Raw genomic sequence first — 25,725 nt, 5'->3', positions numbered from 1 at the left:
ACACTAACCCTGATTTTTAACTTGGTGTGAATTAGATGGATGGAAGGTTGAGTGCAAAGTCTGTAATGGAACTAGTGAGCCTTGGATGATATTTATCTCTGAGCCTCATCTGCCTGACCTACATCAGTCAGCTGCCCAAATTCATGAGAAGACAGCTGATAAGTTACCATGGCATTTTTAACTACCAGATTCTTCTGCAAGGAGGGGTTAAGTCATCTTTTTTGGCTTTTTTAGGCAGAGTTGGAACCAGCCAGAATCTGCCTATCCAGATGACATTCTTTTGCAGTTAGTGCTGCTGTAGTGAAAGTTGTAATTTTTTTTTAAATTCCAATTTTGTAGCTAACATTTCACTATTAACTGCTTCAGTGTTGGCTACTGTACTGCTACACAACATTGCATGGATCACCTAACATGTCCTTTACACAAGCATCATGGATGTTGACTGCCGTTATTGCATGGGTCACCTAAAATATCCTTCTCACAAGCATCATGGATGTTGACTGTCATTATATTAAAAAAAATCAATGTCACGAACGTTTCTTAATCACCACTAATAAACAACAGACTGTTTGGCCAATTTATTTAGTGGGATTTTGAATTATTTTGTGTTAATTCATTTCCATTACCATAATAATAGTAGTCTGAAGTCAGGCAATTGTAGAAGCGGCAAACTGTGTATACAATTTCATTCTCTTTCACATATCCTAAAGAGACTGTGCTTAGCACCTTCCTCGGAAGGATGAAAGGCTTTGTGAATCTGAAGTGGGCATCAATCCCAAAACCCCCTGCCATGACTGTTTCACAACCGACCAAGTTAATTTTCTATAAAGCTGTGAGTCAGTAAGAAATTTTATTGCTGCAAAATTTAATGGAGAGAAAAATTAAGTCCCAGAAGAAAAATCCTCAGGTCCTTTCTATTCGCCCTCATTTGGACCTGTTTTAATCTTTACCCACAGGCCATGGTCAGGTGGGCATTATTAGCTACTCACTATTTCTGTGGACCATTTTTTTTACATTACTCACTATTAGTAGCAATCATTGATGTTCTAGTTCCCACATTCTGGAATATTGTCCCTTAACTGCTCTGTCTTGCTACTTTCAAAAGCCACTTTTGGCAACTTCCTTCATACTCAGAATCAGGAGCAGGAATAGGCCAATTGGCCCCTCAAGCTTGCTCTGCCATTCGATAAGATCATGGTTGACCTGATTGTGGTCTCAACTTCCCTTCCTGGACCCCCATAACCCTTGACTCTCTTGCCTCTCAAAAATCTATCAAACTAGGCCTTGAATAAATTCAATGACTCAGCCTCCACTGCTTTCTGGGAAAGAGAATTCCACAGACTATTGACCTCTGAGGAGAAAAAAATTCTCATCTCCACCTGTAAATTGGAGACCTCTTATTTTTAAACTGTCCCCTAGTTCTAATCTCCCTCACAAGAGGAAGCATCCTCAGGATCTTATGTTTCAATATGATTACCTCCTGTTCTTAACTCCAGTGGGTATAGGCAGAACATGTTCAAGCTTTCTTAAGACAAGCCCTTCATTCCAGGAATGAGTCAACCTTGTCTGAACTGCAATTATATCCTTTTCAAATAAGGAGACCAAAACTGTACACAGTATTCCAAATGCAGTCTCACCAATGCCCTGTACAACTTTAACAAAATATTTGTACTTTTATATTCCATTCCCATTGCAATAAATGACAACATTCCATTTGCTGTCTTAATCACTTGCATACTAACTTTTTGTGATTTAATGCACCGCAGAATTCTGTCCACAAATGTCCATTTTGGCAGGAAAAATAGGAAAGCAACATATTTTCTAAATGGAGAGAGATTGCAGAACTGAGGGACAGAGGCAGGATCTGGAAGAACCAGATCTCTATCAGCTGCATCAACCACTGACCCTGAAATTCTAGCTACCAAGGAAGCAAGGGGAGAATGACAGTGGGACCAAAATTTGATTTGTGATGTTTGTTTGTGGTGAAAGATTCATTTAAAACCCCATTAGCAAAGGGATCCAGATATGCAAGGCCAGGGAAGTGGTTTGATGGGGCAGGGATGGTAATTTAAGGCCTAAAAATAGATTTTTGACAATCCGTTTAGGAGCTGGTGGCTGTGTCCTCTACCAGTAATCCTCCTCAGAGCCCATATGCCATTCCTATTAATTGTCATTAGGGAATTTTATGTCATTGCTCTCATTTTGAGATGGTGGGACTGTAGTGGTCTCCTGCTATTTGGTGCACGTCTTGCTTTTAGCAGAAGCAGGGCTGGAAAATCTGATAGCAGCAGATACACTTTTCATTGACCTTCTGAGCTGCCAGCAGAACAAGTAGAACTACTTTGCTATGCAAGTGCAGCCATTGAAGAACCCAGTTTGACACTGGCTGCAAATCAAAATACACCTTCTCATTCTTTTGTAGACTCTGTACATTTAGATCTGCACATCCCCCACCACTCCCTTTCCACTGTGTTGAAACCAACTCTGCATCATGGGTAAGGAATGTAGTTTATCTTAATAGACTTTACAGGAGGTTGATTCTGTATAACAACACAACCAAAGATTATGCAAATTTTGCAGTTAACGAACCAGGAGTTTAAACTATTTCTAACTAAATGCAAATTTCGTTAATCCATTTGAGATAAGATAATGATTGACAGATTTGGCTTGGGTTCTAGAAAAAAATGGATATGTTGTTTTGAAGAAAGTTCTTAATAGAAATCTTTTCCTGGTTGACTGCAGCAGATTAGAGCTAGTAAAAACACTCAGGCAAGAATGACTTACATTCACTCAACTCCCGTCATTAATGATTTCTAACTAAATGCAAATTTAGTTAATCCATTTGAGAGAAAATAATGATTGACGGGTTTGACTTGTGCTCTAGAAATAAATTGATCTGTTTTGAAGAAAATTCTTATAGAAATATTTTCCTGCAACAGATTAGAACTGCTGAAAACACTCTGGCAAGAATGACTTTTACAATCACTCAACTCCCATCATTAATGATTGATCACATCTTTAATTCTAGCTCATACAGGAAACCATAAATTTTTCCCCATCGCAATAATCTTAACATTGCTCTGAATAAATTTCCCCTCGCCTTCCTCATTCCTCTTCCTTTTTGAGTTGCCAATAGCCCATGTCGCCAGAATGGAGAATGCTGTGGAAGCAGCCCAAAATTGATCTCATCTGGCTGACTGCACTTTTATTACAGGCCTTTGAGCAGCTGACTTAAATTTACTGATATCTCGGAGCTCATTTATCCACAGTGTTGCTGAAATAGATAACTAGTTAGGATGAGATCAGATGAGAAGTGTGCATTTTTTGTCCTGGTGATTCTCTGATTTTGAGCTACGTAATGGTGTGTTTACTTTGCTACAGTTGCAGTGAGTGATGCCATTGTAAGGTGTGGTATTGAACCATACAGACCAATTTAAGGTTCAAAGATTGCTCCCTATGCTGAGTTAGCTGATCTCAGTTGGGGTAGCAGTTCGGGTGCTACAATTGGCCTCGGCACCTGTGGGATAAAGAGACAAGTGATCAGACTTTCCATTCTTGATTACTGCTCTGTTGGAATGGAGTTGTTTGGTTTTCTGGGGGCGGGCAGGATTGGACTTGGCTGTGACAACTCTCCCTCTCCTATGGCTGAATAGCCCGATGAGATACGCTGCCTGGGCTCACACTGAAAAACAGTCACTTTGGTTGAAGTACTGGAGCACATCAGGCAGTGGTGAACCACAATCCAGGAAGAGCAGGCACCTTCAGTAGGAGGGGGCTGAAAATTGGATTGAAATTTTGTGTAAGTGACCCATTCAGACAGGCCTGATTGATAGAGAACCAGTTGCCCAGTGAGGGTGGAGGGGTGGATAAGTTGGTAGGTATGGTTCCCATCAATGCACACAAACAGAGTTCCTGTCAGCCTCCATGCTGTTGCCAGTGACCTAAACTATTTGATCTAACAGGGTGATCAAGCTGTCGGGGGTGTCGGGCAGAGGCATAAAAGAGAGAACATGAATTCAAGAAATACATTTCTTTGTTTAACGTGATTTTTTTTTTGACAGAAGTACAAGAGGTTCTGGACCGTGCTAAGAGGGAACAACCTGTTTTTTCAAGTGACTAGCCGGGATCCAATGGTAGGTTCTTGTGTTTTTTGTAAACAGGTGCCTGTATCTTTCCAACTACAGCAATGCCACTAAACAGACTCACTTAATATTTTTATGGTTGTTGGTAGGGAGGGGGTGGAGGTGGAAAGTGGTGGGGAGATTCTTTTGTGCTCGCCAAGTTGAGGAATATGCAGATTATCTGCCAGTAACTATCATGTAAACCATTTTTTCAATAATTTTGTCATTCTGCTTGTGTCTTGGAAAGAAAAGCTTATAAGTATGCAATAAAACTCTTTCAACACTTCTGAGCTCACCCAGCCAGAAAAAAAAAACTATTTTGCCACCCACTGAAGCATCCAACTGTTTTGTAGTTAGGTTGCTGTTACATTAGTAACCTCAAAGAAAACTTGTCAGATTCACTAAGGTCAACAATCAAGAAGAGAAATTTAATCTGACTGGGATATTTCTTTTAATCATTTTGCCCAATGTAAATTGGCAGAATGCCTGGGCTTCTAAGGAGCCTATGTACCTGTAAGTTGATTTATAAATACTTATTATCTTTGGGCGGGAGAAGGCTTTTGCCTGCTAGGCCTGTATTTTAAAAATTAAGCTCTGATTCTTTGAAGTGAGCCATTGTTCTGATTAGACAAGATTGTTGAAAGCAGTGTCACAGTCTATTTGGCAGCTGCAATTTTTAATTTGATAGGGTATACCACTTGTATTACAGCAATGCCTCAGGCAAGGGTGGGGAGTGGGTGGTAGTGATGCAATAAATTAATGTACATGTAATGAGACATGGGTACAACTGATCTTATTCCGACCTCCAAAGGTAAAACAATACTGGTGCCAATTCTATGCAGCCTGCGGTGGTGGTACTTGCGGTTGGGTAGTTCAGTTTGTTTTGGTTGCAAGTTGGTAAACACGAATGTGATGCCCCCATATGTGAAACATTTTGGCATCTTGAGCTGTGGAATCTCTTTTGTTTATACTGACGGCCTGAATTGTAATTTAAAAAAAAATAACAGGTGGGTTTGTGTCAGGTTGGGTTTGTTTAAAGTCCAGAACGTTTGTTTGCTGATGTAAACTTACTCATTCCCTGAAGTCAGATGTTGGATGAACTGGCAGCCCGCTCCTAGGAGGTGGGCTGGATCTTTAAATATGGTATGGAACCTCATTGCTGGGCAGGTTTTAAACTATAACTGTTATTGGCAGCTTCCTCTAGACAAAGAGGTGGATTCAGGAGATGTGCCTTCACCTCAACCTCATGGGCCCAAGTAGCTGCCTGAGAAGCAACATGTTCTGAAGATCCATGAATTGAAGCTTTTGAAATGGAAGCTCTGGCTTTTGCTTGCATCTATACACTCCTGAAATTCCTATGCTTGATGCAGCTCAGCTACCAGACTCTGTTCTCTGTTCTCTGTCTCCACCTTTTCCCTGTTGCCAAGTTACCCTCAGTAGACCTGGCAACTGGTCCAACTGTCTACCCTCTAACAGACATTGTGGCCATAGCTTCTGTGGTTAGTTTCAAAGTTTGGTGAGAGGATGGGAAACCTGAGCTGGCCTCAGATGAATATCACCACTAGAGATTCACAGGAGCTGGAACTTTATCCTCTGGCCAGAGAAAGTCCATATAGGTTAGTGATTGGAAAACTGCATCATGGGGCAGAAATTCCACCCCCACCCACCCACCCCTGTCAGGGGGGCAGGTGGGGGCAGGCATGCATGCAAAAGAGCGCAGAAATCTCCAAGGCTCTCAGGGAGATTAGTTGAAGGTTTAAAAATTTAAATGGAGCAAAGAAAATATTTTCAAGACATGTTACTGTCACATGAGCTGGGACATGAAAATGAATTTTTTCAAAAATTTTAAATTAATAAACCATGAATGAGGTTTCATGATAAATGCAAAGGCCACCTGGGCTCTTCACCTGCCCGCCAACCTTAAGGTTGGATGGGCAGCATTCTTAACAACTTTAATTACTTTCTTAATGGCCTTAATAGGCCTTTGACAGTTCGCTGGGTGCACAGCTGAATCGGCTGTGCGCCTGCCGAACTGACTCTCTCTCTAAATGATGCACGGTGACATCAGGACGCACGCCTGACGTCACCACACGTCATTTTACGCTTCAGCGAGTGGGCCCTGCACCTGCTCACCGACCCAAAAATTCTTCCTATTGTTTTGTCCGAAAGACTTCACCTGTCTCCACTCAACAGGACATGATGATCAATGGGCTGTATTTTACAGACCCCACAGGATATGTTTTCAATGGAGGTGGGGGGACACTAAAATATGACAGGTGGATAGCTCCCCACCTTGCCACTGACCTCCAGACCCCATAATATGGACAATTAATGGCTACTTAAGTACCTCAATATACCCCCACTGTCATAATAACCACAGCAGTGGAAGGCAGGCGAGAGTGGTGAGGCTGCTTTTTCACTCAAAGTTGGTGGAAGGGTTGGGGGTACATCCTTTGGGGGTTGCCTTGTGCACACCCAGGCACCCCCCAAGATCATACCCTGTTTTGTGCCTCCCCACCTGGCCTCTAAAAAACACCCCCTTACCCCTCGAGGTGCCTGCTCTCTCCTACCCATAAAGGCCCACCTTGCCTGTCCCTGGGATCCATCGGCCAGGATTTTTGCAACAACAGAGAGCCTCTCTGCCATTGTATTTTGGCCTCTTCCACCATTTTTGCAGAGGTCCCGCCCTCAAACACAGCACCTACTATTTTCATGGGGGCGGGTCACATTTCATGCATTTGTATGTTGCAGAGGCAGCTGCCCATATAAATCAGCAGCTGGATCCAGCCATAATTAATTTTTGATGACCCAAATGTGTGAAACACAATGCGTGTTGGTTAGACCAGGTAGGAACAGGTCTGAACTTGTGGAGCCCTTTGGAGAGATGGGGTACCTTTCTGGAGAGGTAAAGTACTCCTTTGGATGTGGCCCTGGGACAGCTTTGCTGGAGGTTGGGTGACCCTTGGGAGAAGTAAGGTTTTTCTTGGGATTATTAAAGGTAGGCATGAATGTGTGTAAAAAGTGCATAAACTCATTAACTGCCAAGCTCATTGGAACCATCTAGCATCAAAATGAAATGTCAAAGGCAACTGTCAATGCATTTGAAATTCTTGCTCTTTAAATCTTTTGGGGGAAGAAAAAATTCTGGAGATTTAAAAAAAAAATTCCATACTTGTGTAACAGACAGGAGGGGCTTTAATTTAAATAGCCCTGATTTCTCCATTCGCTACCTGTCTGTGAACAGAAAGGTTTTGATTTTTAAGTTTCCCCCTTTTTTATAAGTGTCTTTTCCCCAACCCTTCAGTTTTGGAATTCTCCAAACCTCTATTAATAAATCCACAGCTAACTTGAGAATGTAAAATAAGAAGGGCAGTTTATCTTTCTCACACACACAATACAGAAAAGGGTTTCGCAAAATCTGCCCCTTTTTACATTTTATACAACAAAAGAGGGATAAGGGAAAGAAAGGGTTTCAGGACAAAGACCAAGATTAAAAATAAGAATTATAGTTTTGTGTAATATCAAAGTCCAATGAGGAGTTCTTTTGCAAAGGCCATCTGGTGTTAGATTCATTTTTCTAGTGGTGTTGATGTCCAAAGGTGAAGTAGGCACTTGGATTGAATCAGTTCTGTAGGCGGTAGCACAAAATTTTCTCAGCAGAGTCAGGTTAGATGGGGGCCAGTTGGCCAATCTGGCCAGAGCTTGTTTCTGTGTGGTCTGCCAGTCAGATGATAAACAGCAGACTGAAGATGGAATCCGAGAGCTATATGAATTTCTTTAATTGTACAGCTTATGTCTCATTCATGTGATGGGGTGGTTTCGGGTTGAGCTATTCAGCTGACGAGGCACCTTTGATAAAATCCATTGTTTTGAGCTGGTATGGTAAAACGATCAGTGCAACATTGGAGATGAGTCACAAATAACTCTGCCTTTGTCCATAGCTGACTGGTGCAGCTGTCTCGTCTACTATCCTTTGTGCTGATTTGGTCAGAATGTTTATGCAATACAAGGAGTGTTACATTCCAGAGGTTTGATGTGTTAGCCTTTGTCCATTTTTAAACTGCTCAGAAACTTCCATAAGTACCACCATGTGGTCAGTGGCAGCCATGGTGGATACTGGATGATTGGAATTGTAGGTGTAAGGGCAAAGGGTGGGGGAGCATTTTGGGTTGACATTAATTGGCGTAAAGGGTCATGGGGTGGGAAGATGGGTATGAGGGGACATGGGGTTGGGGAGGCATAGGTTGTCATGGATGGGGTATAGGGAATGTGTGGGGGTGTGAGGGCTAGAGGACTGTTTTATGTTTAATTTTTTCAAAACTTCAACACCTTGCCAGAGCATTGAGGCAGACTTGGACTCAGCACCTGGCAGCCTCTGCACTTATTCCCATCGACCAACCTGACACCCAGAGAACCCCACCACCTTGGAATGAAAATCTCAACTTCTGGGGCACTTTCTCCCAGATCGGATTTGTGGAGCTGGGAAATGTACCGACTCTGCTGCGAGTGCAAATCCAGGTGATGCTGTCTTCTTTGTGGGATTGCTTTCAGTTCCAACACTGCCCACTATGGAGTTCTGGTGCTGCTGGGACTGCAAGAGCCACTGGTCCATCAGATTGGCCGGTGGCTCTCAAGGATGGGATTCCTTCCACTGAGGGGTGGAAGTCCCACTTTCTGCTTGTTAAGGCCACCCAGCATGTAACATTACAGTGGGGCAGCCTTTATTAAAGTCGGTCAGTTTGTATCCTCATCCCAATGTCACTTGTGTTGATTCTCGGAGACAACTGCCTTTAGTGGAGCCTGAGAAAATTGCATCTTGAAGTGGTACATGACTCCTCTGGATGCAATAGCACCACCTCACTAATATTGTATCTTTGCTGCCCATAGTTAATGCAGCATACAATTATAGCACTTCATAACCTTTGAGAAACACATTTATTTTTAAAGATTTCTATTATTTTACAGTATATTGAGAAACTCAATCTCGATGACTTGGTGTCTGTGGAAAGTGAGGACAGCCTTAACAAGGACCTGCAAGTGCCCAACTTAATTCTAAGGCTGAAACATGGCGACGTTAAATTAAAGGTAACACTTTATTCTTGATGATAAATTCCACAGTCCTGGCCCTGGGAAGTTTACATCCCGAGTAAATATTTCTTTTAATTAATATTCTTGTAGCTTGCTTCACCCAAGTCAGAAGACAGCGCATCACCCATGGCACATCTGTCAACATTGGAGAAATCCTAGGTCTGAATCATTCACTTAGGGCATCCACTCAGTCCAGAAACATAAATATGGCTTAAAGCAGCAAGCTGGCTGTCACATAGACAACAGGGAACAGCCAAACAACATTAATGTATTATTTTCTCTCCTCTTATCTCTTCGTTGCCTTTTTCTTTCTGTCCTTTTGGATGAGATGGTGTGTCAGCAATCAACTAACTCTGGCGAAAAGCAGGTCAAATGCTCATTTTGTCTTATTGCTGTGTGCAAAATGGTTGACAGACTCATTATTGTAAAATGAATCATTTCAGTTGTTCATTTTGACATTTTCTGAGAGATATAACAAGGCACCATATAATTGCAAGTCTTTCTGTCTCCATTTTCCTATATTCCTTGTTCCGGCCTCTCAACCTTCCTGTCTGACATAGGGTAGAATTTTCCATTCCGGAAACTAAGACCGGTGGCGGATATGAAACTTGGAGTGGCTTCCACTGGAGAGAGTAGTGGCTGAGCACACGAAGCCTTGTGCTGATCAGCTGATTGACTGTTTGTTTGATTAATGAATGTAGCTGTGAAGAGCATGTCGAATTTCATCTCTATGTGGCACCCAAACATTGAGGCCTATTTGAATGGCACCTGGATGGTTTTTCACTCTGCCCCTTGACTCGCCTGCCATTGGACCCCACTCTCTCCACCAGTCCTGGCTTGGTTCCTCCCCTCCCCTGTGCCCAGCCTTTGTGTAGCATGTGTGACAGGCAGGTGATATCTCTGACAACGTGAAAGGAGTGTCTACTGAGCTGAAAGTCCAGGAAGAAGTCTACCTTCCCAGGTGCAAGGCACTTGTGTACAGTCACAAAACAATGTTCCAAATTCCCACTGGCAGGGTGCAAAATTTGTCACACTTCTGGTGTGTTAGGCTTTTAGTGAGCTTTCATGCAATGAAAATGGGGTTCCCGACATAGATCAGCAGGACATGCGACCCATCTTTAACCTGCCATGGAGGTCGGGAGAATAAGATTCCAAACCAATTTCCTGATGTCAGGATACTGATTTTTGGCCTTCTGTCAAATCTTGTTCCCCTGCTTGACACGATTCCCACTGCTGGCGAGAGCAGAAAATTCCTCCCATAGACTTATTTTTTTTTCCCCTCTAGTAAGAATAAGATAACAACACCGTAAGAGAGGAAACAATCTCTGAATTTTAGATATAATGAAATCCTATTAAAGCTACAAACCTTCTAATTGTTATAGAATCTTGACTGCTGTGAATACTGAGATGGCTCTGCAGGACCTCTTCTAGATGTAGAAATATAAAAACAAAGCTCTTTATGATTGTATTTTTTTTCCTCCACAGGCAGATAGCCTGGAGAGTCGAGAGCAGTGGAAAAGCTTTATTCTCACTGTTGCAAAGGTAAGCCAGCTCTTATTATCACTTTACTGTCTGCTTTAGCTGTGGCATGGATGAGTAGTGGAAGAAACACTGTTCGAATCACAGAATTATTATGGCGCAGAAGGAAGCCATTTGGCCCTTTTCTGCACTGGCTCTCTGAATGAGCAATTCACCTAGTGCCATTCGCCTGTCTTCTGCCTGTAACCCTGCAAGTTCTTCATTTTAATATAAGTGTAATTCCCTTCTGAATGCTTAAATGTGGTAACTTGAAACCCAACCAAAGGCTAAATAGTGAGGATTATGTACGTTATTGTTTGGACTCTGAAGGATCCTTTGTTGGTCTGTTGCCCACAGTCACTTTTTGACTGGTCTGTTTTGCGATACATTGCAAAGGAATACAAGATGAGCATATGGAATTTCAAGCAAAGAAAATGGAATGGATTGTTTAGCCAGAACAAGAGGGATTGCTCCCACTCTGTCCCTCTTCTGCATGTATCTTGTGCCTATCGTACATGTGTCTTCTATTAAAATGTCACTTAAAAAAAAGAGCAATGTACTGACCTCTAATTAATCTCGGCAATTTACAAGCAGTTCCAATTATCTGGATTGATGGCCTTAAAAGGACAGGTCAATTAGGAACTAAATAGCACGAGTATTTTCGCAGTTTCCGGAATAGCGAGTAATGCCACAGGAAAGTGGCATTCCATGCTCTGCTAATACATTTCTAAATAGGCTTTAAGTAAGGAAAATGTAATATTTTTCATATTAATGGAATGGAGCTGAGAAGGTTGTTTTGCTCAGAATGCTGTTACAATATTTCTTTTTGTAGTTGGAGATTCCCAACCTGGCTCTCCTCCCTGGACAGATTCACAGGCTTAAGGAAGTACTGGAGGAAGAGATAAAAGAACGCAGCAAGTTAACAGCACCACCTCTCCTAGCACGATCAAGGACTCCAGAGCCTGTCGAGGACAATTATGACGACGTAGAGAACTTGCCCAGGTATCGTGCTGGGAAGTAGGAGGAAGGGGCAAGGAGCTGGCGGTGGGATGAGGGTTGGGTCTGTGAAGAGGAGCATTAGCAACGGAGAAAAGAAGGACATAATCTTCTGGCGTTACACTTGTCCATTCCCTCATTTTTTATTTTCAGCTGAAGGTGTTGGGTCCTTGCTGCCCTATGGTACCCGAGGTGTTGGTCACTCTCCGACGCATCACTAAATTGGCCATTCTTCAAGGACAAACTCTTTTGCTGTAAAGGGAGCATCAAATTCCAGCCTAATCATATCCTCATCTGATATCTATAGTTTTTAGCAGGATAATGATGAGAATCCGAAGCACTGAATTCTATCTTTTCTAGTCCAACTCTGGAACCCAGCTGCCACCAAGTTTGATCATCTAATCAGCATAAACCAGAGATTGAATCTGGGACATTCTATATTTGCACTGGTTAGAAATGTAGGTGTTACTTCAGAATCATTGGGGGAACCCAGATAACACCAGTTATCTGAATCTTGAGCTTGAAATTACACTGTGCATTATGATCCTATGAATATTTGTATGAAATGATATTTTGCTGAAAGGTTTATCTATTTATTTTGAAAGGATCAATACCTCCATTAAAAGACCAACAAGGGAATTTGATGTGAAAGGGTTAAACATTCTTATTATAACTCTGACTTTGTGCATGTATAAATTTCAGTTTGTTTAAATACTGTTCTGTTTTAACTTTTTACCTTGCATTGTTCCAGTTGCTACTACAAGATCTCACGAGTTGAGGCTGAGATCATGTTGGAAAGGAGCATGGAGTATGGAAACATATTAATGAGACCTGGCAGTGATAACAAGAGTTTTGCAATTACAACCAGGCAAATGTTCAAAGGGTATGAATGAAATAACTTGAATTCATCAAAATTAGTGCCTCATGGCCTTCTCAGGTCATCCCAAAACACGTAATTAATAGATGTTGACAAATGACAGATTACTTACAATATACAGTCTATGCTACATTGGTGAATGCAGCAGTCATTTTGAGAACAGCAGCAATGCCTTACAAGCTGCAACAGGATTAATAAAAGCAGAAAATGCTGGAAATACTCAGAAGGTCCGGCAGCATCTGTGAAGACTGAAACCGAGTTAATGTTTCATGTTGATGACCCCACATCAGAAAAAACTGAAGATGTAACAGGGTTTAAGCACACATTGAGGCAGGTAAAGCATGGGAGGAAATGGGTGTGGGATAGAGGACAAAAGGGAAAGATTGTGACAGGTTGGAAAGCGAGTGAGATTAAATGACAAGGGGATGAATGTGCAAGGCAAAAGGAGTTGGAAATGGGACAAACAAAGAAACAAAAGATGGGGCTAGAGGAGGTGTAAAGGGAGTGGGAGAATCATCACAAAGAGCTGGCGGTTTTTTGAGACAGAGGTTAGGAAACCGGGTTCATAAGACTGTAAAGTGCCTAATCAAATCCCCCAGTTTATGCTCAGCCTAATTGGAACAGTATAGGAGGCTGAGGACTGAGATCGGAGTGAGAGAATTAAAATGATGGACGAGTGGAAGCTCAGGGTTGTGCTTGCAGACTGAATGGAAATGTTCTGCAGAATGGTCAGAACGTTCTGACCATTCCGCAGAACACGCTCAATCTGCACCCCTTCTCCCAGGCGTAGGGGGACCCTATCGTAGCTCTGGGATGAAGGGAAAGGGATGAAAGCAGAAGTGCAGGAGATGGAATGAACATGGTCAAAAGCCCTCTGTCACTGTGTGCAGGGAAATCCTCAGTTGAGGAAAATAGAAGACATATTGGAAAGACTGGCATGGAAGGCAGCATCAGCCGAACAGATGCATTGGAGATGGAGAAAATGAGAATGGATTAGAGTCCTTCCAGGAAGCAGGGCATGAGCAGGGCAAGGTAACTCTTGGAGTCAGAAGGATTCTAATGGCTTTTTGGTCCAATGGAGACCAAAATCAAGGAATTGAAGAGCTGGAGATGGACTGTATAGGTGAGAGAAGGGTGAAAATTGGAAGCAAAGTTGAAGAAATTTTCCCATTTTGGGCAAGATCTGGAATCTGCATTGATAGAATCATCACAATGTACTGGAAAAAGAAGAGGCCTGAAAAGGACTTGAGAGAAGAATGTTCCACACATCACACAAAAAGGCAAGCATAGTTAGGGCCATATGGGATCCCATAACAACAACTTTCATTTAGAGGAATTGACTGGACTGGAGTGAGAACTTGTTCAATGTGAACTGTTCAACCAGGCAGAGGAGGGTGGTGGTGGATGGGAATTGGTTGGCCTTCTGTTCATGGAAGAAGCAGAGCACCCTGAGGCCACCTTGTTGGAGGGTAGGGAGTTAGTGAACGACCATAGTGAAAAGACGATGGTTAGTGCCATGAAACTGGAAAAAAGGGTGCCTGTAGATGTCGGTTCATCAAACAGCAGTGCCACATGTGTCAGCAGGTTCAATGACACATTAGGGTTGGACCTGAGTGCTGTAACTTCAGTGGGAGATGGGTTTGAGTAAATGAGCGAAGCAGAGAATTTGAATGGCCACTGCCAATCCAGCAGTCTCTTAGAAGAGTGAGATCAGGAAGGAGGGATCCAGATGGGATGAGAATTCTGAAAACTGTTTTGACTTCAAATTTCCAGCATCAGCAGAAATGTTACTTTTAAACTAATGGGCAGTTAATATTTTTTTTTGGATCTTGATGTCTGCTTTGTTACAACATTACCAGCTGGGTCAACTAAGTTTCTAACCTTCTTGAAAATTCTCATTATCCAGCCAGTTCTCCAGTTTCACCAACATTTAGCTCTAGAATCAAATCCTTCTAGGAATCAGCAACCCAAGTTTTTAGACATTTGAAGAGGATTGTTCTGGAGGAGAGCTGGATGGACAACATTGTCAAATATAACAACTTTAATTCGATGTGCTTGTGTTCACTAAACCACCTTTCTGAGTCAGGGTTAGGTTACAAATGTTAGGTATACAATGCATCTTTTTTCATATAAGAGTTAAACTCTCAGCAAATTACAATAGCAGATTTTTAAACCTCAAAGGGTTAGGCAGACAACATAGATGCATAAAGCAGTAAAATGATGTTTTTTGGAGAGACCTTGGTGAAGAGCCAAAGCCCATAGTGTAGGACACCCATCAAAGATGAAAATAATTGATTAGCTAATGCCACACTTAGTCTTTATAAGCCTATGGCTAGTAGAGGGGAGGCAAGACTCCAGGAATTGCAGTTTTCAGGTCCTGAGTAAATGGAAGTTGGAGTAGGAAGTGGTGTAATGAGAGCACAAGATAATGATCTGACAATGTTAAAAATATGGTTCTCATGAATTTTGTTACATTTTCAGCAATGCACTTGTAAAGCACTACCGAGTACGCTGTGCAGACAATGGGTACATCATTGAAGTTGACAGTGGAGTAAGTAAGCAGCCGTATAATTACCCTCTTTTATATAAAAATAAATTGGGTCCGCATGGCTCAGTTGGTAGATGTACCTTCCATTGTTGTTCTGGACCATATAGAGCAGGAAGGGTTTGATTCCTGCTGAATTATTAGATCAGAGCTAGGGTGGCAGTTATGATGCTGCAATTGGTCTTGAAGCTCCTGAGTTAGAGTTAAAATCAACCAATGTTCTCATACCAAACTGCTATCTCATGAGCAGTGTTGGAAAGTGTGATTGTGTAGATGTCAGATGAAGTTAGTGAGCTTGGTGATATTGCAGCCCATAGCTGCTAATGCTTGTGTGGAGGATCACACTTCAGTGCAAGCAATTCACTGAAGTGCTGGAGGAGGATAATATGTGGAACTATAGCCCCAGGAGGAATCAGCATCTACAGGACAGAAATTTGTGCTCAGGTGACTTTCTTTAAGAACTTTTTTTTTGGTTGTACGTGACATTAACACAATCACTACTCTTTTGGCCACTTCTAACCCAATTTTGATTCTTTGCTCCTGCGTAAGGAAGCTTGAAGTTTGAAACTCTGAACTATTAAGCGCACTTTTTTGCACAGGGGCTCCATTCACAACCTTTTCTGCAAACCTTGTATAACCAAGCAAAAATACATCTTCACATCCCTAGCATTCAACTCTTAATTACATATAACACCTCTGTCTTTAGCCCCAACAACACATGTACTTTGCATTGTTACTATGTGTAATGTTGGTGAGAAACGATTTCAGCATTGCCCTTACTTTAAAGATCTATAGTGGTAGACTGGTGTTAAGACCCAATCTAATTCTAGAGCAAAATAAAATGAAACTTGCTCCTCCATGCAGATGTTGTGGTATTTTCCTTTAGTGTCAGCATTAGCCCTCCCTGATATAGTTTACAATGTAATTGCAATGTCATTGTAAGGCAAAAACCCTTCACACCAACCATACAGGTGCAGCGTGGGATAAAAGCACCCTTAAATACCAATCCTCTGTTTTGCCTTAAACAAGTAAGTTGAAACTCTTATAAAGTCTCTGATATTTCCCAGGTCTTGTGCAACAGTATGCAGGAGATAATTGACTATTTTGTTCAATACACCAATGGAGCTTTGAAGCCTTTGGAAAGATCTATGGACTATGAAATCAACCTGAGTATGTTTACCTTTCATTTTCATAATTTACTGGTTATTTACATTTAGCAATTTTATTGAATGCATGGGGTTTCAACAATGTCTCGCCAGGGAAGTGAAGTCTAGGAGAATTATTTTGTGCAATGTATTCCTCCTTTATACACTGTCAAGAAGATATAATTTTTTAAAAATCCAATAACATTAAAATAAGAGTTCTAGGGTCTGTGTGTGTCTTAATTGGATTAAAGCCAGCTAGTCTGGATGCTTTGATATATAGTAGTTTTGAGATCTTAATTAGATAACTGTAAGGAGGGTAGAAGGTAAAGTGTAAATTTGCATTTATTAAAAACCATTCAAGACTGCAGGTGAAATCTTGCACCTAGCTAGAAGACGCCAAGCATTGTCTTTTTTCAGCTTGCTAATAAAATTGGTGGGATGGAAGGGTGCTATTGTTAGAAGAGATAAAGTTAAGAGGCTGGCGATACAATGGAAAATTTACATTCAAAGAGAAAGATATGTATAAAGGAGATTGTGTAAGGCAGAAGCATTTTAAGATCCAACAAGTGTGAGAACCCTCCGGCCTGTAAGCCTCAAGTCTGTCTGCAAGGACCCAGAGCTGAAAGAAACTAGATTTGAATGAGAATGTCCAGGGCATGCTTTAGCAGAGGTCTGTTTAAATCTGAGTTTTATTGTTGCCTTATTGGGGTGTAACTGAGTCAGATTAATTAGGGGATTTTTGTATTTATAGTAGTAATTTTGAGTATGTGTATGTTTTTATAATCTTTCTTGTATTAATAAATGTTTAATTTCATTTTATAAAAAAAACCTCTTGAGACTCTGTCTTATTACTACTGAATTCAAAGCCTGCATCTCGAAACATACAAATTGCAAAAATGGGTTATGACAGTTGTTTTAAGTTTCCCTCTGGGATTTGAACAACTCAGCCTTTACCATCAGCTGTGGCATAATAACAAAGAAAACATGGAGACTCTGTCAAATTTTAAGTTTTGCCATGGATAATCTCTTAGTTACACTGATCCTGCCCATTCCCATAAATGGTCTGAGCATCTTATGGTTAGGGGCATACCTGTAGTACCCAATATTTAACTCAATGATAATATAAACCAGATGTGTAACCATAATGTTCCCATATGGTTATCTGTGTTGTTTTCAGGTTCATCTCTTCAATATCTTTTGAAGCTAGACCAAGCAAACACTTGGTGACATGAGGGCAAATGTTCCTTGTGAAGCTGCTGTAAACATACACAGCAATAGTTGAGTTGATTCAGTTAGCTCAAGTTAGTACAACCTGTCTTGACATTATAATACATGGTTCACAGCACTTGACCTAGGCTGACAATCTAATGTAGTACTGAAGGAATGTCAGTGTTACCACTTTTCTGGGTAGTCGATGACTATTACAAATTACAGAGGTGGGAATATTAGACTGTTAAGCCAACATCTTGTTTACCTGTTCAGGTGAATGTATTTAAAAAAAAAAGTCAGTCTTCCTGGTGTGGCTCCCTCAGCCAACACATTAAAGAATAGATAAACTGGTCACTCATCTCAGTTATTGTTCGAGTGACTCACTATGTGTAAACTTACTGCCATATTTGTCTATATAACAGTGACTGTACTTCAAAAAATTCTTTAATTGATGTGAAACACATTTGGATGTATTTGGGATGCTATATAAATTCAGATTCTTTTTACATTTGCTTGTCAGCAGGTTAACTCTATGTATAAGTAATGCTGTGGATTTGCTTGTTATATATGTCATTCTACTAGCTTTTATATTCCTTTTCTAATCTATTTCAATGTGAAAAGATTGAAGGATTAATTTTAACCTAAACCAACCTGGTGGGAAATTGACATGATCTGATTGGCTGCTGCCTGATTTTACTTTCGATTGACTTTATGTAAAATGGACAGCTGGTCCATTCTTGTCGGGTTTCTACCAGGAGAGTTGGGTTAAGATTAACCACCTCTCCCAAGTTTATTCTAAAATTTTGACTTGGAGGAGAAACATGTTTGAAACCACCACTGCAGCGATCTTGCATAAATCACCAATCTGAGTCATGTTTTACTATCCATGAATCTTGTTATTTAGGTTTTGTGCAGGAAGATGTTGAGAGTGGAGAATTAATCCATCAGAAGCAACAACAGACACCCACAAAAACACCAACCAGGAAATCACTCCCACCAGGTAATCTGATAACTGAGCAGTGACATTAATAATGCCTGGGCTGTTCTCGCCTTTGAGAAGTGAACAGCCTAAGAGAAAATTCCAATTATTGGGCATCTGACGTTAAGGGGGGAAAAAAGAGTCAGGATATTGACTGTTTTTGCAGACAGGGGAAGGTTGGGTGGGGGGGATTGCCTCAACAAAGATAACAAAGAGGATCAGCAAAATTGATCACTGTGGAGAAGGATCAAATGAGGAAACGTAAATTTAAAATTAATTTATGATTGGAAAGGAAAGTCAGGGGAACTATTCTGCCAAAAGGTAATACATCTTTGGAATAGGTTAATGGGCAAATAATGTGAAGCTGGCAGTATTGTGAGTTCAAAGGGAGATAGGATTAAGTAGATTGAGGATTTCCCCATCAGCTCTATTACCTGGAGAAATTACTGGTTTCAGGGTGTGTGTCATAATATCGTCGATGAATTCTAGAAAGCTGATACAAAAACAGTGCTGGAAATGCACAGTTCATCTATCAGTAATTGGAAGATGAAAGGCAGGTGCATGTTTCTGGGTGGAAACCTTTCCTCAGGAAAAAGTGTGATTTTATTAGAGGACTGACTGAAATAAGCAGAGAAGGTGGCTGGACTGACCAACACAATGATGGGAGGCAAGAACAGCAGCAGATAAAGAATAAGAGGCCTGAAATGCTAACTCCTATTACTAAGAAGCTACTAAAATGTTTTAACAGCCTGTGAACAGATCATAAAATTGGGAAGTGCTGGATGATATAAGATCTTCTAAATCAGGCTTTTAAAAATATATTCAAATCACAAGGGAAGTAAAATGCTCCAATTTAGAGGACCCTGATTGGAATGTGAATCAGTGAAAGTGGCAGAAAATTGGAGATGTTAAAGACAGTGTATGTAGGAGAAAGTTGAGATGCTGGTTGTGTTGGTTGAGCTTAAGAACAACATATAGAGTCAAAAGTTGGAAAGGCTGGAGTGAGCCTGGGAAGGTCAGTTGAATCAGTGAGCCAGAATGTTCAGGCTTTTGCTTGTGGATAGTGACTGCTTCAGTGAACACTACATTTGATTTTAATGTTTCTGGTATAGAACGGTTTTCACTGAGCAACAGAAGTAAAATCCATCATCATAAAGCATCAACCAATTTTCCTTTTAATCTGTCTGAAGGACTCATTCCCCTTGTTTATTTTTCCTGACTCCTGTATTTTAAATCTTTCTTCACAGTTAAGGAAGAGAAACCAAGTCCGAAGATTCCTATAATATTAGAACCAGAAGGAAAGTACCTCAATGATGCTGGTAATTTCTTTTCCTGTCTAATTTCCAAACTGCACTGTTGAAGTATTAAATGTGATTTAGCACCTATATTCTTCATTGATGTGTTCAAATACATTATTTGTATTTTTATTTTCCAATTTTCATCCACTGTTTTTCTGACTCCTGCTGGGTAGGATTCCACACATTTTCACTCCATTACCTTATTCTAACAACCAGTTCATTTGAGAGTGTAAGCCAGTAAGCATAGCAGCTCTGACAATTGTGCCCTCGCTCAATATCCACACAGACACCTTCTAGTAGAGTTAACTACAGTCATCAGAAATAGGGCTTTCATTAGCCCAAGGATGCTGGTGCATCGATCTCAGTTGGGCTTGGCTAACGGTGCAAAGCTAGGAATAAACTTGAAAGTGCCAAAATTTAAGTCACTCTATTGGGCTCCCAGTATGGGGTGGAGGGGTGCACATCTGCCAACTTTCCTGCCAATAGCAATATAGCATGGTGACAGAAAGATGTGGCACACCCTCTGGCATTTTCCCTTCTCCCAGCCCATTGCCATAGGGCTAGTAAAATTCCGTCTAACATTTCTGACTATTTTCATCTGATAAATTCCAGAGTGTAGTGGTAATGTCAGTGGATTAGTAATCCAGAGGCCCAGGCTATTGCTTTCCACCATGGAAGCTTGGACTTTAAACTCAGTGAGTAACTGGGATTAAAAGTTAGCCTCAATAGTGGTAAACATGAAACTATCATTGTTATAAAAATTCATCTGGTTCTCTAATGTTCCTTAGGAAAGGAAATTTGCCATCCTTATCTGGCCTGGCCCACATGTGACTCCAGACCCACAGCAATTCTTAACTGCCCTCTGAAATTGCCTGGCAAGCCCATCAGTTATATCAAACTGCTATAGAAAAGTCGATAAGGAATGAAACTGGATGGACCACCTGGTTGCAACCAAGGCACCAGAAACGACAATGGCACACGCAGCCCTGTCAATGCTGAAAAATCTTCCTTGCTAACATCTGGGGGCTTGCGCCAAAATCGTAGAACTGTCTCTTGGACTAGTCAAGTAACCACCTGACATAGTCATACTCACAGAATCATTACTTACAGACAATATCTCTGACACCACCCTCACCATCCCAATTTTGTATCTATCTCCCACCCCTGGGTAGCGGGGCTGGCTATAAAATTCAGTCCCTGATCTGGGAGAGTTGATGGAATAGTTGGCACTTCTTTAAACATAAGAATTCAAAACTTCCTTTCATGTCCAATTGACTCTGGTTCAGTTGCAGTTACGCTGAACATCTAGCATCACCAAAGCACCATGTTGTAGTGATGCCAAGATGTGTAGCATAACTGCACCAGCACAGATATGATGTGTCGAATGGCCTCCATCTGTACTGTAACCATTCTTTAATTCAGGGTATGTCCTGCCTCACTGGCAGGACAGAGCCAGTAGAGGTGGTGGCACAATAGCATACAGTCAGAAGGGAGTTGCGCTGGGAGGAGTCAATACTGCTTCCTGACCCCACGAACTCTCATGGCATCAGGTCAAATATGGGTGAAGGAACCTCCTGCTGATTACCATCCACCACCTTGGTTGATGAATCAGTACTCTTCCATGTTGAACACCATGTGCAGGGTGGCAAGGACACACAATGTACTCTGGGTGGGGGTCTTCAATATCCATCACCACGAGTGGCTTGGTAGCACTATTACTGACCGAGCTGGATGGTCCTAAAGGTCATGGCTCCAAGACTGCGTCTGTGGTAGATGGTGAGGAACCAACAAGAGGCAAAAACTTACTTGATCTTTTTCTTACCAATATACCTGTTGCTGATGCATCTATCCATGATAGTATTTGTAGGAGTGACCACCACACAGTCCTTGTGGATTCGAAGTCCAGTCTTCACATTGAGGCTAACCTACCACCATGCTAAATAGGAGATTTTGAACAGATCTAGCATCTCAAAACTGAGCACCCATGAAGCGCTATGGGTTATCAGCAGCAGCAGAATTGTACTCAACCACAATCTGTAACTTCATGACCCGGCCTATCCCCCATTCTATATCAAGTTGGGGGAATGGACCATGTTTGGGAGGACATGCCAGTGGCAGTGCCAGGCATATTTAAAATGAGGTGACAACCTGATGAAGTTACAACATAGGACTACTTACATGTGAAACAATGGAAACAGCAGACAGAGTAAGGGTATGTTTTTACAATAACTCTGGATCTGTACTGACGATAAATGAAAAGTAAATTTAATGTAGATCAGTAAAGTTATTTTGGAATAAAAACAGAAAATGCTGAATTCTTAGCAGGTCTAGCAGCATCTGTGGAGAGAAGCAGAGTTAACATTTCAAGTTGAATATGACTCCTCTTCAGAACTGAAAGAAGGTAGAAATGTGTTGGATCTTATGCTGTTGAAAGGGGTCAGGGGGAGGAAGAACAAAAGGGAAGGTCTGGAATAGAATATAGGAGAGGTTAAATGACAAGGTGTCATGGAACAAGGAGTTATAACAGTTGTGGTAAAGAAACAAGATATATAGCCAGACTAAGTGAATGACAAAGTTATTTTGATATCAGCAAGATAAAAGCAAAAAACTGCAGATGCTGGAAATCTAAAACAAAAATAAAAATACCTGGAAAAACTCAGCAGGTCTGACGGCATCTGCAGAGAGGAATACAGTTAATGTTTCGAGTCCGTATGACTCTGTTGACCTGCTGAGTTTTTCCAGGTATTTTTGTTTTTATTTTGATATCAATTTGATAACAATTCCAGTCCAGAGTTAGCTCTGAAATTTGTTACTTATTTGATAGCCCTTTGACTGCAGTGTAGAAAAGTTGGTATAGATGCTCCTGAGAAAAAGGTGGTAAGGGTTTTAAATTCTGATTTCTTGTTATTGAACAGTTCCCTATATCTCCTGGTCAGGAATGCTCTGTCCTAATGCAGAGTGTCAGTTCTAATGTATGAGAAATCAGAATCCAACAGATTGAATGAGTGCTTCAAGAAGAATTTTTAATCTGGGAATCATCATTAACATCACTATGATGCAAATAAAATCCAATAGATTGATTAGATTCTATAGAGTGGTAACTCATCATGCTTTTCTATGGGGTTCCATCAATTTTTATATTTTATTAAATGATAAAATACAGGATATTTAGATTTGAGCTTCCAAATGCTGTCACTGAGCTGAGAGGTACTTAAATGATGCACAATCTTGATTCCAGATACATGAGAGTCACAACAGACCTTACATGAGGATGCACAAATCAGACATAAGGAATATGAAGGAATAAGGTTGAGACACCTTAGCTGCTTGTGATGCCCCTTGCAGGCTGTAAACTCTCTCCAGCAATCACTGAGCTCCATTTGTGTCTTTTGCTCAATGGTCTATGGAACTCTTAGGTTCTCTTTCCTTAACACTGAATTACACTTCCGTAATTCTGGAAAAAACATCAACAAATTTCAATACTTCCTGGGGAATATGCCCCATTGTAAGTAAATGTTATATCACCAGAGCTCCCCTCCCCTTCACTGCAAAACCTATATTTTTGTATACTTCATTTTCTACCCTGTAATCCAATTGAATGAATATTCCATGAAAATCTGACAAGCTCATGTTCCACTGTGCTACCATTATAGCTACTACCATGCATATGTCATGCGTAAAGCCACTAGGTTTATTTTTTCCCCCAGAAGAACCTAAATTGTGGATTGTGGTCCATAAACACTAATTTAAAACCCAGGGCTTGGGAGAAAGACAAATTAATTTACTCAGCAGCCTTGGTCATGGGCTCATTAAAGTACATGATTTGGTGTTGTCAGATTTTTCTTTTTTTTTTTTGAAGCTGTTTATTAGATTTTCTGAGGTTTGTAAATTGCTTCTCTGAAGTTTTCTCTTCTGTTTCTCCTAAATGCCAAACTGTGGCAATTGCTAACTTGTATTTCCACCTTTATTGCGCCATTTTCTACACAGACTCGAATCAAGAATCAGGTTAGTGGTAGCATTCTTGCTTCTAGGCCAGAAGTTTATAACTAAACTCTCAGCCCAGGGCCTTTGGCACATGCTCTAGGCTAGCATGCCAGCAAAGTACTGAGGGAGAGCTGTTGATGGTGGCATCGTTCAGATGAGATATTAAAGCAAGATCCAGTCTATGGCTGGGATTTTCCAGCCCCTTCGTGGTTGGCACCAGCTGCAGGTAAGGCGGCGCCCCAGCCAGAAGTCCATTGACTTGCGGCAGGACTGGAAGATCGCGGCAGCGGGCAGGTGTGGAAAATCCCATTGAATGTCTGATGGATATAAAAGGTGTCATGGCAATTGAAGGGCATGGGACTCTCCCCAGTGGCCTGCCGAATGATTATTCTTCAACCATAATTAGTAAAAACAGATAATCTGATCATTCATCTCATTTTGTTTTGTGGGATCTTGCTGTGAACAAACTGGCTGCCATATTTCCATACATTACAACAGTGTTTGAACTTCCAAGAGTATTTCATTGGCAGTGAGTTGTTTTGGGATGTTGTGAACAGCATGGTGTTCTTCGGAATTCATTCTTTCCCAGACCCAGAGTTCATGAGAGTTGGTGAATATGTTATAGCCTCCTACATCTCTCCTGCAACTCCTTGTTTGAATCTTTCCAAACAAGTATTTGCCTTTACTACATCAAATGATGGTTTTAACCATCAACAGAAATGACATTCTTTGCCTGTGATACATTATCACTCCTCAGCCACTCTGCAGCCTTTGATATGGTCAACCACACCATCCTCCTTCTTTGCCCAGTCCTTAACTGGTTTTATACTTACCCATCTGATCATTGGATTTCTGTCAATAACATCTTCTAATTCCTGCATCATCAACTGAGAAATCATCATCAAAAGATCCATGTTTGAGCCTAACCTCTGACGTTATCTGAAAAAGATGTCAGCTTTCACATGCAGATTCATGATCCAGCTCTACCTCTCTGCCACTTCTTTCAACTTCTCCACTGCTTCTGTGTAGTAAAGCTGCTTGGTAACATTACATTTTAGATAAGCCACAATTTTTTCGAACTAAAATTGGGAAGACTACAGATAACTTATTTGACCTCTGCTCCATACTCTCATATAAGATAAAAGCAAAATACTGCAGAAGCTGGAAATCTGAAACAAAAACAGAAAATGCTGGCAAAACTCAGCAGGTCTAAGAGCATCTGTGGAGAGGGAAAAAAAACAAAAAAAGTTAATGTTTCAAGTCCGTATGTCTCTTCTTCGGAGCTAAAGAGAAGTAAAATGTGATTAAATTTATGCTGTTTAAGGGTGGGTGGAGCAGATGAAGCTGGATAAAAGGCCAACGATAGGTGGAGGCAAAAGAGAGATTGACAAAGATGTCATGAACAAAAGGTCTAAGGGGTGTTAATGATAATGGTACTGGCTAAAGGAGGTATTGATGGCGGCATTAAGGTTAGAAAGCAGAATGTGATAATAGTAGGACAAAGGTAAGCACTCTAGAAAGCACAACATGAACAAATGACAGATGGCCCTTGTGGGGGGAGGGGAAGGTGGTGGGGGAAAAAGATTGAAAATAGGATAAAAGGTGGGGATAAGCAATGAATAAAAATGAAAATAAATAGATAAAAAAATAAGAATTAAAAAATGAAGATTAATATTGAAAAAACGGGTGTGAGGATGGAGGACAGAGTTCATTGTCTGAAGTTGTTGAACTCAACGTTAAGTCCAGAAGGCTGTAAAGCGCCTAATTGGAATATGAGGCGCTGTTCCTCCAATTCACGTTGGGCTTCACTGGAACATTGCAGCAGACCAAGGACGGACATGTGGCCATGGCTTGCAATGTATATTGGTGGCTGTTCTTCCCTCCCTTCCTTGACCTCTCTGTCTCAAGTTCTGGTGATAGACTGTCCACCAATATTCACTACAAGCCCAACGACTCCCACAGTTA

The 25,725-nt window shown here is 41.1% G+C and overlaps 1 protein-coding gene across 2 annotated transcripts in view; it reads left to right on the top strand.

Annotated features, from left to right (window-relative positions):
- LOC121287652 (signal-transducing adaptor protein 1-like) overlaps positions 1-25,725 on the top strand; it is a 53,755-nt gene that overhangs the window by 11,668 nt on the left and 16,362 nt on the right. The window contains exons 2-10 of one of the 2 annotated variants that reach the window (XM_041205608.1): positions 4,065-4,133; positions 9,087-9,206; positions 10,695-10,751; positions 11,560-11,729; positions 12,475-12,606; positions 15,082-15,151; positions 16,213-16,315; positions 18,404-18,499; positions 19,726-19,797. In XM_041205608.1, coding sequence (XP_041061542.1) covers positions 4,065-4,133; positions 9,087-9,206; positions 10,695-10,751; positions 11,560-11,729; positions 12,475-12,606; positions 15,082-15,151; positions 16,213-16,315; positions 18,404-18,499; positions 19,726-19,797 — 889 coding nt within the window. Of the gene's footprint in view, positions 1-4,061; positions 4,134-9,086; positions 9,207-10,694; positions 10,752-11,559; positions 11,730-12,474; positions 12,607-15,081; positions 15,152-16,212; positions 16,316-18,403; positions 18,500-19,725; positions 19,798-25,725 lie in introns of both variants that reach the window. The other variant, XM_041205607.1, reaches the window with a different exon arrangement.

This window comes from Carcharodon carcharias, chromosome 14 (assembly GCF_017639515.1).
Source record: "Carcharodon carcharias isolate sCarCar2 chromosome 14, sCarCar2.pri, whole genome shotgun sequence".
In the NCBI taxonomy this organism is placed as follows: domain Eukaryota; kingdom Metazoa; phylum Chordata; class Chondrichthyes; order Lamniformes; family Lamnidae; genus Carcharodon; species Carcharodon carcharias.
The sequence above is the reverse complement of the archived record's forward strand: the minus strand, read 5'-3'. Positions and strand labels throughout refer to the sequence as shown.